Source organism: Sciurus carolinensis, chromosome 12 (genome assembly GCF_902686445.1).
Source record: "Sciurus carolinensis chromosome 12, mSciCar1.2, whole genome shotgun sequence".
NCBI classification, from domain to species: domain Eukaryota; kingdom Metazoa; phylum Chordata; class Mammalia; order Rodentia; family Sciuridae; genus Sciurus; species Sciurus carolinensis.
In genome coordinates, this window is record NC_062224.1 from 73,425,478 (window position 1) to 73,440,385 (window position 14,908).

Consider the following 14,908-nt stretch of genomic DNA (forward strand, 5'->3'; position numbering starts at 1 on the left):
ATAAATAAAAAGACATATCTGCAGAATGTGGAATTAATTTGAAAGTTAGTTACTTTCAAATAATAACAGTGACTATACTAGTCACCTATGAAACTGTTTTCTCACAGGTGACATTAATTTCCTATCTACAGTCTTCTTACAGAATATGTTATGTTTGTACCCAAAGAAAATGGAACAATCATTTTTCAGCAGTCTATTAAAATGTCAAGGTTTATCTTGACTGCTGCTTTTTAATGTAAATGTTTGGGCTTAATTGAATTCCTTATATGTAATATCATTTGAAATTCTGCTGGGGTTCAGGAATTTGGTCTATAAGGATCTACTTCTTACAGCTGGGTGTGGTGGCACATCCCATAATCCCAATGAAGCAGGAGGATCACAAGTTCAAAGCCAGCCTCAGCAATTTAGCAAGGCCCTCAGTAACTTAGCAAGACCCTGTCTCAAAATAAAAAATAAAAAGGACTGGGGATCTAGCTCAGTGGTTAAGGGCCCCTAGGTTCAATCTGCAGTACAAAAATAAATAAAATAAAATAAATGGTATGATAAAAATGTTATTTCACACAATGACAGGAAAATGATCAATATCAGTTTTTGTGAGAAATTTATGGTGCGACTTTTGAAGTATAAGGATAAGGTTCACATGCACTTGCTTTCCTCCAAAGCACCTACTGGAATGTTTTCTGTGTAAGACAGCCTGTAACTGTTCCTGATTGGTTAAAGGTTATGGCTGGAAATTCTAGAATTATGAAAAAGGAATTAATCATGAATGTCAGAGTTCCACTCATCTTTCGAAAACAATAACAACAAAAATAATTATTGTTTTTACATTTATAAAGAAAGGATTTGCTTGCCATACTTTACAGCAAGAATGTGTCATATTTGAAGCCCTGGGACTTTATTGAAAACTTTACTTCCTGCACATAGAGCTTGTTAAGAAAATTCTAAAGGTGATATGTAGGTGTAATCTAAGCAGCATCTTTCCAGTAAGCAGACCTAAGTGCAGAATTAAAGTTCTGAAACTTTAAGCTAAGAGTAATCATTTTATCCAGAGTTGTCTCCTCTGTGTGCCATTTTACACTATGATCTCATTTGCTACAGCAAATGAAATACTAATAGGTCATTGGAAATGCAGTAAAGTTTAGTCAGACATTATACCCTCACTGTTTACTACCCCTACCCAAAATATATACTATAATATATATATAATATATAATATATATAATATATATAAAATATAAAATATAATATTTCATTTAAAACATATATATGTGTGTTTTAAATGAAATTGTGGGTCAGTTTTTAAAAATCAGATATCTTTTTCAAGATCATGATGATTTAAAAGTATTTGTTGTGGGGATTTCCTAATTCCTGCAATTCTGATCACAAAATATATCTGACCATGCTAGTTAAAAAGTTTTTGGGGAAAAAAAATCCACTTAGGTGATTTGAAAATGAAGATATATTGAAGTAAAGTACATTTGAAGAAAGTTCATGACATTATGGATTTTATAAATTTGTGTATTTGTTTTGGTTGCAAATAAAAAAAAAAACCAACAATAGAGTCTTACATAGAGAGTTTCAGATGTAGATGATGGCTGGCATTGTCTCAGCAACACCAAATATCTGGTGACATCTTTGTGATTCTTAAAGTATTTCTCAAATCACTATATGAGATTACTAAAGTTGCAGACATCACATACAGCAGAAAGGAAAAAGAAGGAAGAAGGTGGCAGCTGAGCCAGGAAAACTGAAATTCCCTAAAAATCCTGAAGCTGTCTTCCAGTTGCATCGTTTGGCAACTATGTGTTATATCACTAGTTCTAGTAGAGTAAGGCAAAGGAGAAGGTGGGGAGAGGTAAGGATTAGGTTCAACCCATTCTAATTTTCATCCTGTTTACCAACTCGTGTTATTTGTACTTTATCTTTTGCTTAGCAAACCAAATGTCATTTCCCCCAGGTAGTCACAAGCAGTGATATTTTCTTCTTATCTTGGAAACTAAACTAGATAGATGGCTGGACTTGTTTTGTGTTATTCTCCCAAAAACCAAAATGACTTAGATGAATTCTCAAAGCATGTTATATGGTAGTCGCATGTATGAGTGTAAATACATATTTATATGTATAAAATACACGTTAGTATCTATCCTTTCTACTTTTTAGTATGGAAGTTCCTGAAGAAATAAATAGACCTTTTGACTAATCGGGAAGATGAATTGAAAAAAAAGGGTAGGCTGATAGCAGTAATGTGAAATGTTGTCTTTTCAGAAGTATGGCTTATTCTGTCTGTTGCAGATCCCTTCAAATTGATTGGGTGTCTCCAGGGAAACCAAATGGCATCATACATGGATATGATCTTTTACGGAAAACGTGGCATCTGTGCCCTAAGACCCAGAAGTTAATGGCAGGCCACGGGGATGAGTTTTGCAAGGCAGTGAAGTGTCAAAAACCTGAAACTATCTGTGGGCACATTTGCTACTCTCCTGAAGCTAAGGTAAACCTTTTCAAACCAGTCAGTGAAATGTTTTCCTCATTGAACATTCCAGGTAAGAGCCCCTGCTCCTTCCACCATGTTGTATCATGATAGATGCTCCTGCTACTGATCTTTGAAGACCCCATGGAGAAGAAAGGATGCTTATAAAAATCCTCTCATCCTCATGGGCATTTTGGCCTTTCCATTTTTCATCATCTTCACAGGAAATATGAGTTTATTAGAATGATAAGGAACCTCCCAAATTTGTATTTGATTGAGGCGCTTGAAATTTTCTTTACAACAAATCCATTCAGCTACAAATGGATGTTTGTTTACAGGACACTGATGAGTAACTGTGGACAGGACCTTTCAAGGTTTGTCAGAAATATTTTAGAATTATGGTCATTTGTAGATTAATGTTCATATTAGTTGCTGTTTAGGAAGCAGATCAATAATACAGCCAGACAGAGGAGTTTGTAAATGGCTTTTATTGACAAACGACACAGAAAAATCCTTAGTTCGAAGGTAGGATTTCATATAATGAAATAATGTTCCTATTTATCAGCAACATCACACACTCAATGACTAAAGCTACTGCTAAATTCATAATATTCACTGCAAAAGAACTCAGTAATTAAGAAAATGAATTATGGAAGCAATATGGATCAAACTACAAATTATTATGGCTAACACAAGTTTAGCAGTAGTTATCATCTAAGCAATGAATAAAGCTAGTCAGTTACCAGCTAGACGTTTTTGACAGTCTCCAAAATTGTTGTTATGACTATGTTTTATATCATTTTAGACCATTAAATATGTACTGTCTAATGAACATACTTTCATAAAATTAAATTTCTTAGAAGAAAAATGCTGGGATAAATTCACCCACTTAAAATGTTCACTATGAAAAAAAAAGAAAAATATGGATTTTACTCTTCATTTTTTTTTGTTTCCATTATTTTAACATGTGCTATCCAATGATGAGTTGACAAGTGAAAATAATTACATAGGCATATGATTTACTACTTTAAAGATTATCCAGTGGTAAAAGTTCATCAAAGTAAAAACTGATTCTGGCTAGAAGTTATCATCATAACTGAGGTTTAATAAAGGATGTGATAATAGTTTCATCTCTAAACTATGAAATTAAAGCAAAAAAGAGTAAAAGTAGGAAAGTTAATGTTTAAGTGTATTCTAAAATATCAAAAACTAAATTCTCTTAAACTATCCACGTTAAGTTGAAATATATGAAGAAAAATTAACAGAGTGCAACAGAATATTAATAAAACATAATACCTGCCTATAGTTTTTGTATGTTCAGGATAAATTATTTATATAGTTCCTTCACTCTTTTCTTGTACTTTGATATCCAAAACTATTTTTGTAAGCTTTTGAAGAAATTTAATGAGCTTTTGTACCAAGTAAATGACTATCTGTATAGTATTTCTAAATTCAGTACTTTTCCAGATAACAAAGAACTGTTTAGTCTAATTTAAAACAATTTTTAAAAATATTAAGACAAGAAAAAAATAAAGAAATTTTCTACTATTCTACTGAAAGAGAAAGTGAGAAAGAGAGACAACAAAAAAAAAGAAAAGATGGACTATAGGCTTTTATAGACAATAAATATAAAGTGAAGAATGGGGGAAGGAAACAAAAGTTAATTTTGGGGAAATTTGGGAAACTGGCATGGGCAAATCTCATCTAATATTCTTTAAAAAAAAAAGTTAAGGACATGAAAAGAGAGCCAACAAATGGGAGAAAATCTTTGCCACCTTTACCTCAAATACAGCATTAATCTCTAACATATACGAAGAACTCAAAAAACTTGGATTACAAAGAACTCAAAAAACTTAACACCAAAAAAAAAAATCAATAAATGGGCAAAGGAAGTGATAGGCACTTCACAGAAGAAGAAATACAATGAGTCAACAAATATATGAAAAAATGTTCAACATCTCTAGCAATTAGAGAAATGCAAATTAAAACACACTGAGATTTCATCTCCAGTCAAAAAGACAATTATCAAGAATGCAAGTAACAATGACTACTGGTAAGAATGTGGAGAAATAGGTTCCCTCATACATTGCTGGTGGGACTGCAGATTGGTGCAGCCACTCTGGAGAGCACTGTGAAAATTCCTCAGGAAACTTGGAACAGAACCACATTTGACCCAGTTATCACACCCCTCAGCATATACCCAAAGGACTTAAAATCAGCATGCTATAGTGACACAGCCACATTAATGTTTATTGCAGCTCAATTCATAATAGCTAAACTATGGAACCAACTAGGTGCTTCAACAGAAGAACAGATAAAGAAGATGAGGTAAATATACACAATGAAATATTACTCAGCCATAAAGGAGAATGATATTATGGCTTTTGCAGGTAAAGTTATGGAACTGGAATCTATTATGCTAAGTGAAATAAGCTAGTCCCAAAAAACCAAGGCTGTATGTTCTGTTATGTTGATGCTAACACATAACAGGGTGGAGAAGGAAGAATATAATTTCATTAGATTAGACAAAGGAGAGTGAAGGGAAGGGAAGGGGGATGGAAATAGGAAAGATAGTAGAATGAACTGGACATAACGTTTCTATGTTCTTATATGAATACTCTACAATAGAAATTCTACATCATGTACAACCACAAGAATGAGATCCTAATTAGAATGTTATATCCCATGCATGTATAATATGTCAAAATACACTCTTGTCATTTATATCTAAAAAGAACAAATAAAAGTAAACTATTTTTAAAATTTATAAAAGAAACATCACATGCCACTATTTTTATAGGATAAATGTTATAAATCATTAAAAAGAGATGCAGTTCATAATGATGATTCATAGGAAATCTTCATTTTATTTTAAGGATTTAAGAGGCAACACAGGTATTGTCAGTGAAAGATAATGAGGAATTCCATTAAAATTTTAAGAGAAGACACTTATTTGTAAGTTTTGACTTGGGGTCAGGAATGGCTATCTATTTCCTGAAATGAGAGGTGACAAAGAAGTAGAAAAGAGATTTTTATTGTGAGTCTAAGAAACTCTGACTAAATCAATATAAACATCAGGGAGACCTGAAATACTTATTCAAGCTTCCCCACAAGATTACACATGATTACTAATCTTGGTTCTCAAATCTCAGTGAAGATCAGCCTTGAAGGGCTTGCTATAACACAGAAGGCAGGCTCCACTCCCAGAGAGTCTGTGCAGTAGGTCTGGAGTGGACTGTGAGAATTTTTGTTTCTAAAGTATTTCCAGATGATCCCTCTGCAGCTGGTCCAGGGACCACACTTAGAGAATAATTAGTTCACAAAATTGATCAGAAAACCATGGAGCAAGAAGAAGGAAACTATTTGAAAATTACCCAAATGCAATTCAGTTCAGATTATTGAAATTCCCATTTATAATTTCTGAGACAATGAAATGAAGATTGAATTAGAAGATTTAATAAAAAACACTCTAGTTTTTGGGAAACCTCCCAAGAGAAATAATTGCTTGAAAATGTTCCTTTGGGGACCCATCCATGGTGGAAGCTGGAGTGGGTGAGAAGAAAGACATATTTCTCTTGGTTGAAAGAAGGTAAGAATGGCATTGATAATGAAACATGGAGAGTCAGCCAGTCCTAATGGCTCATCACTAAAGAAATTCTTGGGAATAATTTCAAAAGAGGATTAGAAATACTGGGTAAGTGTGCTGAAAGAGAAGACCAGATGCATTTAAGTGTCCAGAAACATTCTGTATGTGAATGACACTAATAAATGCTTTAAAATCAACATCATAAAATAAGAGGGAGATGATGTGGAGCTTCACCCTAACCAGCCTTCCTAAATCTCAAACACATAAGAGATTTCTCAGTTAACTCCTAAAAATAGGACTTCATTTCAAAATTTACCTTTCACATGCATTGAAGGAAAGAACTGCCGGATTTATTCTTGAAATTAGACTAATTTTGAAGCCTTGTTGCTAATAACTAAAGCAAAGGAATTTCATTACAGTTGTGTTAGGCAGGTTACCTGAGGAACCACAGGGGTGGACTTTGGAATTGAGCCCAATTTCTTTGGTTTTAGATAACTTTTGAAAAATAAGGGAAGTACTAAGTTAGTGGCTCCCTTGAAGACTTAGAGATGCTACTTTCTACAGGTACTGTGTTGAGCTTGGTTCAAATGCTGCTATGCGCTAGAGGTAGCAATGAGTCAAAAGAAAAAAGGGAGCCAGGCGTGGTGGTGCACACCTGTGATCCCAGCAGCTCAGGAGGCTGAGGCAGGGGAGTGATGAGTTCAAAGCCAGGCTCAGCAAACTGAGCAAACTGAGCAAACTGAGCAAACTGAGGCACTAAGCAACTCAGTGAGACCCTGTCTCTAAATAAAATACCAAATAGGCCTGGGGATGTGGCTCAGTGGGTGAGTGCTCCTGAGTTCAATCCCCAGTAACCCCAACCCCCAGAAAAGGGAGTACCTCTTTACATGTTTCTTGTTTGCCATGGAAAATACCTATGTAACTTACACAAAGTGTAGGTTCTGAGGCTACATTTCAGGAATTAGCCAGTGATTGATTTGTTGTACATATAGCAGTCCATCTCTCAGATCTCAAGGGAACATGCAAATAGTTAATTTCTTTCACACCTCCTGGGGTAAACACAGAGTTTAGACGAAATCAGCATATTACAATGATGCAACCACATCAATATTTATAGCAGCTCAATTCACAATAGCTAAGCTATGGAACCAACCTAGATGCCCTTCAATAGATAAATTAATCAAGAAGCTATGGTATATATACACAATAGACTATTACTCAGCATTAAAGGAGAATAAAATTATGGCATTTACAGGTAAACAGATGGAACTAGAGAATATCATGCTAAGTGAAATAAGTCAATCCCACAAATCCAAAGTCCAAATGTTTTTTCTGATATGTGGATGCTGATTCCTAATGGGGGTTGGGGATGAATGGGGGGACTTTGGATTGGGCAGAGGGGAGTGGGAAAGATGGTGGAATGAGATTGACAACAGTACCCTAGAAACTTGTATGATCACACAAATAGTATGACTCTCTATCATTTACAACCAGAGAAATGAATAGTTGTGCTCCGTTCATGTACAAAGAATCAAAATGCATTCCGATGTTATATATAGCTAATTAGAACAACTAAAAGTAAAAATTTTTTAAAAAGTAATTTTCATATAAATTTGCTTTTATTAATGTGGTAGTCTATGAGATAGATAGACCAATAGACAGATAGATATCTGTTGAGATTGCCTTTTCTGAAAATTGGGTTCATAAATAAGTCATCATATATAGTTTGAAGAAAATTCAATTTATTAAGGGAAAAAAGAAGGATCATTGAGAGACAGTTTCCATAGACTTGGTGTTTGCAAATTTTAAAAAGCATTAAAATAAAAATATACATTTGAGGAGAAGGGTTCATTAAAAAATAAATTTTTTTCATTGGAAGCACTGACATTCAAAAATAATTCATATTTATAGAGTATTATAGTGGAAAATAAAGCATTGTTGAAGGCGAAAAAGCTGTGCTATATCTCAGATAACATTATTTATAGAATTTGAATGATGCTAGAAAATGCATTTTTTAAACCTATGAAATATGCATGATGTCATCTCAGATCAAGACCTTATAAGAAAATAATTGTATCACATGAGCTACAATGCTTTTAATTAAACTGACATTTCCTTTCAAAATAATTTCAAACTTTCAGGTTTGTTGTGACGGAGTTCTCTATGACCCCCAGCCTGGATACCACTGTTGTGAGGAAAAGTATATCCCATTCATTCCGAATTCAGTGGGAGTTTGCTGTGGTGGCCGAATTAGGGAGATACAACCAAATCATCAGTGCTGCTCTGGGTATTATGCTAAAATTCTCCCAGGTGAGTATCATTTCTGAGTGTAAATTGGGAAACATGAAAATACTAACACATGACTCATGGCAGCAAACTATTTCAAACACCTCTCCAACAAAAACTGAACTGCAAACACACAGCCAATGGCCTGCTTTAAACATCATTTCTTCTTTCAGCTTCATTGAAACACAATCCAGTCTAGGTAGAAGCAAAGGAAAGAACGCCAGAGGCAGAGAGTTATCCACTGTGACCAAATACAGTGGGTTTGCCTCTTGAAAGGTGTAAAGCCAATAAGCACAACCAGGGGATAAAGAAATGGAGAGATGGGGAGACATTTACTACTTACAAGGAGAGCACTGGAGTGTTCTTTGCAAATTATTGCAAAGCAATGTTCTTCCAGAGCAAAGAAAGTAAGGGATTTTATTGGGGAGACATATGCATATTCAAATAGGGAAGACTCATCACCGTAGATCATGGTGTGCACATACCTGAGCATGCTCAGTTCCATGGTCATAATCACCATGTTCAGACAATAATGGCGGATGCAAATATCTCTAGGCAGAGGAGGACTTAGCATTTTAATGCATAAAGTCTACTCCAGGTCATCAAAAAAGAATTAATTCAGAGTGACCACTCAGTGATTTTGGTTCATTCTTTTTAAGTTTTTCCAAAGAGCCTTAGATGAAGCAAAGGGAAAAACAACTTTAAAGCATGTTAACAATCTTTTAAAGGGGCAGCAACTCTTCTCCTGAAAGTATAGGAACTTACCCTTAAAAATGCCTGCCTTGCCTAGAGTCTAACGTGGTTACATAAGGAATATACCTGGAGATCTAGTCAACTCTGTGTACTTGTGACTTTATTCACGTGGCTCAATAATTTCATCATCAAATCTGGGGACCTCTAATTGTTCCTCTCTAAAAAGCGGTTCTCCACTTACTCATTTCTATTCTGAACCACACATGCATTGCTCTCAGTTGGATTAGAATTGCACATTCGATTTATCTGAGAATTCTAGTCCACTGGCAGGGTGTTCTTGTTCTAGGTCAGGCAGGGTACGGAAGAATGCAGCAAAGGGTAGCAACTAGAACTGGACTCCCCTCCCCACCCCCTTTTTTGTGCTTCAGCCAAGTGGTCTTGACTTTTTCCTCCAAATTTCAATAACACAAAAGAACGCTAGGTTAATGTAGTTGGGAATAATGATAATAACAATTGGCATTTATAAAATAGCAAATCTCTGGTATGCCCTGTATTTGAAAGCTTTACATATAATGCCCAATATAATCGTCCTAACTTGTAACTCTCGTAAGTGCGTATTTTATCTGTAGTTTTCAAGCAAGATGCAGGTTTAAAGAGTATCAGTAACATTCATAGGAATGAATAAAAATGGAAGATTTGAAATGGCAATGCAGGCTTGTCTCCCCAAAAATCCATACTCTTTGGAGATCAGTTGTCTCTGTCTTTGTCCAAAATGTGTTAACATGTGTAAACATTTTTTTAAAGGACTATTCTAAACCTCTAAACTTTTTCATTAGTTTAATAAGTAATAAACCATTGTCAGTTTCTATTTATTCTGGAAAAGGCATTGAGAATAACGGATAGTTTGCCATTACCAAAGTTGAATATTGATATCTTCCTTAAAGTACAAAAAGTGAATCTGGGAAGAATAGAAGCAAGCTAAGTTTTGTTTTGTTTTGTTTTGTTTTATTAGTTTTTTTGTTTTGTTTTGTTTTGGATGCCTTAGGAAAACTGAGTATTCTGAGATGCCTATTTTAATGTGAAATTTATGCCAAACATCTGGTTAAATTAGGCATTGATTTTTCAGTTAACTTTGTATTTGGTACAAATATGTCTGTATATCCACCCAAGGTATGTGAAATGAAAAATTTTCTTGTCCAATTTTTCTTTTGCTAAACACTAGAGCAAAAACAGAAGGTGTGGTAATTAAATACACTCCAAGTTTATTATTTCCCTTTACAATTCATAGAAAAAAATGTGTCTTTTTAATAGTGTTGTTGTTTCTGATTATCAAACCATATTTGCTTAGCTGAATAACTCCTCACCAGATTTTCCAAGTAAGAAAATATATTGATAGAAATAAGGATTTTGTAGAAAATTGATAATTATTATATTGTAGTTCCTGGTTGCTAACAACTAGTCAAATACTGTCAAATTCTTTATTTTCTCCAAACACTTAAATTTAGGGAGTTTTCCTTTATAATTCTTATCTTCCCTTCCCTACAAATTTAAAAAGTACAGAAATGACATAGATATTTCTAGTTCTATTCTTATATCCTTTAAACCTGTAGACTCTACCAGGCTTTTCTCTACGTCTAGCATGCAACTAAACGATCATGTTTTTCCAAGTCACACTTAAATTTTTGATGTTATGATTTACAACAAACCATTCAAATGCTGAAAAATATCCTGTGTCCCTGAAAATTAATGAGGTCTACTTGGTTGCATATACACTGTATTTGACTCTAGAGATTGGCCTGCTCCTTTTTCAATCCTACCAGGGTCAGATTTAGAGCTGCTAAGAACTACTTTTGTTCTATTTCAAAATAAAATTTGACACTTTTTTTTCTGAAAATGAAATAACCCATGAAAACTCATAGTCTCTTATTGATATTATATAAACCTTTTAATACCTAATTTTTAAAACAAAGAGTACTGAAATCTCCATTTCTGTATGTGTGTGGTATACATGCTTATTCAGACCTAAAGCATTTTAATACCTACCAAATGGTTAATCATGTCCCACATTTGGATTCTTTTTGAGTAGTTCGTTTTTCACAGTATTGGAACGCCTACTGTGGTGTCAAGAGAAAGAGTAATGCAATCTCCTGGAATAATCAAAGGCAGTGTTCAGTCTCAATCTTCAATCTGAATGTACCTAAATGCAGAAATTCTTTCATGACCTCTGTCCTTAGCCCATGGTCTTTGTTAACTAGTTTAAGGCTGTTTGCATCAAGAAAGAAAGCACAGTGACCCCAAACCATCTTGTATCTAAGTGTAATTAAAATCCAATCATTTGTCTCCCAGTTCCAGGCTACAATAGATACAGGCATTCTGATATTTGTAGATGAGTCTGAAATATTGGTTAACATTTACTTCCTTTTCTCTTCAGGACGTTCCTCCAAGTACCCCATAACAAAGAGGAACAGAGAAAGGAATGTTCATCCCCCCCAACACTTTTTTATAAATATGCTAATGACCCCAACTAAATGTTAATGTGGGTCATTCTTTGATAAGAATAACAATTAACTGTTAGACTGCATGGTAGCTTTTAGAGAGAAAACATTTTCGAGCCTGGCCTGAAATAGATTCATTTTGAGAGGTTAATGAGAAGGTGACTGATCCTTGTATCTTATGTCTAATAGCCCTTTTTTGAAAGGAAAAAAAAAAATCCGTTTTATTTCTCATTGATATAATCTGCATCTCTTTTATGAAGTCTTTTCTTCTGTCAGTAACTGAACAAGATTTTCAGGGATTCTTAAAAATATGGATAAAATATCTAAACCAATTAATATTTGGTATGCTCAGAAGAGCATTTCTTTAAAAAAAAATATTGCTTTCCCAATTATAGTTGAGTACCCTGTGTTTTCTCTAAGTCTACCACTGTCCTAGGTGATATCAAATTAACTGATCCCACCTCACTCCTGTGTGACAGTGGGGGTTTAAGGAGATCTCTCCAGAGGCAGAGGAGATGTCTACTTAGAACTTCTAAGTGTTTGACCATGTTGCAGAAAGAATTTAAGTACACATCAGGTTTTGGCAAAAGGAGGAGGAGCTTTATTAGAAAGTGAAAGGTGAAGGTGTACACTCGAAGAGCAGAATTCAGTCTGTCTTGAGAGGGTGATGTACTGCCATGACTTCAAGTCAAATTTTTATTAAAGTATATAATTAGATGGAATATGTATGATTCAAAGAGTCTGGGCCTCTCTCCTGACAGAAAACACTGACCAAATCTGGATTTCCCATCAGGTCATCTGATCAACATCTCTGGCAGTTGGGCAGTTGATCAGGTGATCAGCCCAGAAGGTCATGAGCCAATCAAATTATCCCCTTGCCTCATGGAGGTAATGATCTCTTTCTGTTGCCATCTTCCTGTGCTGCTACTTTCAAGAAAACTTACAGGGAACTGGAAAGTTATAAAGTAATTTATTGGTCATTTAGTATTCTTGGATTGTGGTCTTTTTCTGTCCCTTCGGCCTCTTGGTTCAGCTCATAAGTGTGATGGGCTGACAGATCTGACTCCATGAGAATGTTATAGGCCAGACTCTTAAGGCAAATGACTAAACAGACTCCATTTTGCTCTGAGACTCCATGTTATGTAGGAAATAAGCTTCTCCCATGGGAATACCCCACCTCTGTGCCCATCATCAGTTACTTGGTGTGACATGTTTAATAATATACAATGGCAACTCCTATGTAGTAAAGAATTGCTCTCTTTTGATTCCTATTGCTCCTAAACAATGTACCATGTAAACAGTAATTGTGTGGATGTTAGCAACCATTCTTTAGTTTGTACCTAGGTAAGGATCATTTTGACCCACTTTCCCCTCTGTTGATGATCTCATGATCTCATGATGTTAGTTTGTAATTTCGAATCATAGCAACAGACACTTATGATTGATGTGATTTTTGGTATAAGAACCCCTACAACCCTGTGGTCGGGGCTCTTCTCTCAATAGCCATTTTTTGGGGCATTGTGTGAGACAGTCAGCTGGCCAGCTTAATAAAGACTCTCAAATTTGGACTTCTCAGTGGTGATCGGTCTGTTCTTAAGTTGCTCCCCATAACAATAAGTTGTTTGAGTTGCTAATGAGTTGTTTATTCTATATTTTAACAGGAATAGTTTTCCTTTAGAGACTCCACATTCTCTCTGTGTCCCGAAATTTCTATCTTACCTGAACCATGTAACAGATTATGTTAAAATTTACTAGTGAGGGACATTGTTTATTTTGGCTTTGAAGATTTAAGAAAGATGTCACCTACATTTCAGACCAAACAGGAGACTCTATTACCCAAAGGAAGTAAATATGTTTATGAGAAAAATAGTAATTTACTGTTCACAGCAATCAAATTCCTCCTTCATTAGCCTCTGTGAAAAAATTCTCAAGTCCCCTTCAACTTGTAGATACCATGTTATAGAATCCTTTCAAAGACAAAGGATTAAGTCCACTGTCCCCTGAATTCTAGAAATACACATTTTGAAAGAAAACTGAGAATGCCTCCTGAGTACTTACGCTGAAGAAATGAAAACATGTTTACATAAGACTTATCCATGAATGTGTATGACTGCTCTATTCATAAATGCCCCAGAAGTAAAAACAATTCAAAAGTTCTAAAGGGAGTAAATGGGCAAACTGTGGTACAAAGCAATTCTACCTAGCAATAAAAAGGAACAAAATCTGGATAAATATCAAAAAGGGATTATGCAGAGTGAAGAAAACTAGAGTCAAAATGCAACAAACTCTGAGATTCCATTTGTAAGACATACTCAAAGACGAATTAGAGTTACAGAGAACCAGTTGGTGATTGTCAAGGATAATGGGTGGGAAAAGAGAGACTATAAAAAGATAACATTGGGGTGTTTCTGGGAAATGAAACTCTTTTGTATCCTGATTCAAATGTTAAATGCTGATCATTGTATCCTGATTTACAGAAGTGTGTACCCAAAATGGCCAATTTTACTGGATGATATTTTTAAAAACAGTATGCCTTAGAACACAATTTCCATGTTACAAGTATGGAAAGTGACATATATGTACATGACCTAGTCATTCAGCTAGCCAAGACTAGAATTTTCATGATTAGATTCTACATCGAGCCCTTCATATTGTTTCAAATAGTAATGTGCTGATGTTGTATGTGTAATTTAATGCATTTTTCTGTTCTGTTGGTAAAACAGAAGGAAAGCAAACATATCTCTACTAAAATTTACAAGGAAAATCATTATTTTAAAAAACAAACAAAAATGTCCTAGTCAGAAACTAGACTTCTTATGCCAGGTAATATTTTATATAATTGTGCTCTAATGAAAGAAAAAAAAATTCTTTATAGTGTTACAGTGGTTTCATGTTGAATAATTTGTGAAAATGGGTTCTAGAGTCAAATTACGTGGTTCCACATCCCATGTCTTTCACTTCTTAGTCTTTCGACATTCATTGAGTAGCTTAACCTAGTAATATTCATGGGAGACTAATGTCTCCTATGTCCTTTGAGCTGGTGAGTTAGAATCTACAAATTTATCAGCTCTCATGTACTAACAGAAAGAAAGGTTTGATGTAATTGGGGAGCAGAAGAGTAAGGGGGTTACAAGTCTCCCTCAATTGACAAAAGAGAGTTTGCAATGAATCCTGCCAGAGCAAAGACTCTGGAGTTTTCACTTTCATCAGGTCACATAAAAGGGCAACCAGTTCACAAAAGCTAAGAATGGCAAGTCAAACTGCCACGGAGATGCTGTGAAACCAAACATCCTACTGATTCTCTGAGACTAAGCAATCCTCTAACCTATGGCAGTGGGACCTGGGAAAGTTATGAATACCTTCTAACCTTTAAGGAGA

The 14,908-nt window shown here is 34.9% G+C and overlaps 1 protein-coding gene across 1 annotated transcript in view; it reads left to right on the forward strand.

Annotated features, from left to right (window-relative positions):
* Ush2a (usherin) overlaps positions 1-14,908 on the forward strand; it is a 746,720-nt gene that overhangs the window by 560,646 nt on the left and 171,166 nt on the right. The window contains exons 47-48 of the mRNA XM_047521110.1: positions 2,293-2,491; positions 8,198-8,366. Of these exons, the coding sequence (XP_047377066.1) occupies positions 2,293-2,491; positions 8,198-8,366 (368 nt within the window). The remainder of the gene's footprint in view (positions 1-2,292; positions 2,492-8,197; positions 8,367-14,908) is intronic.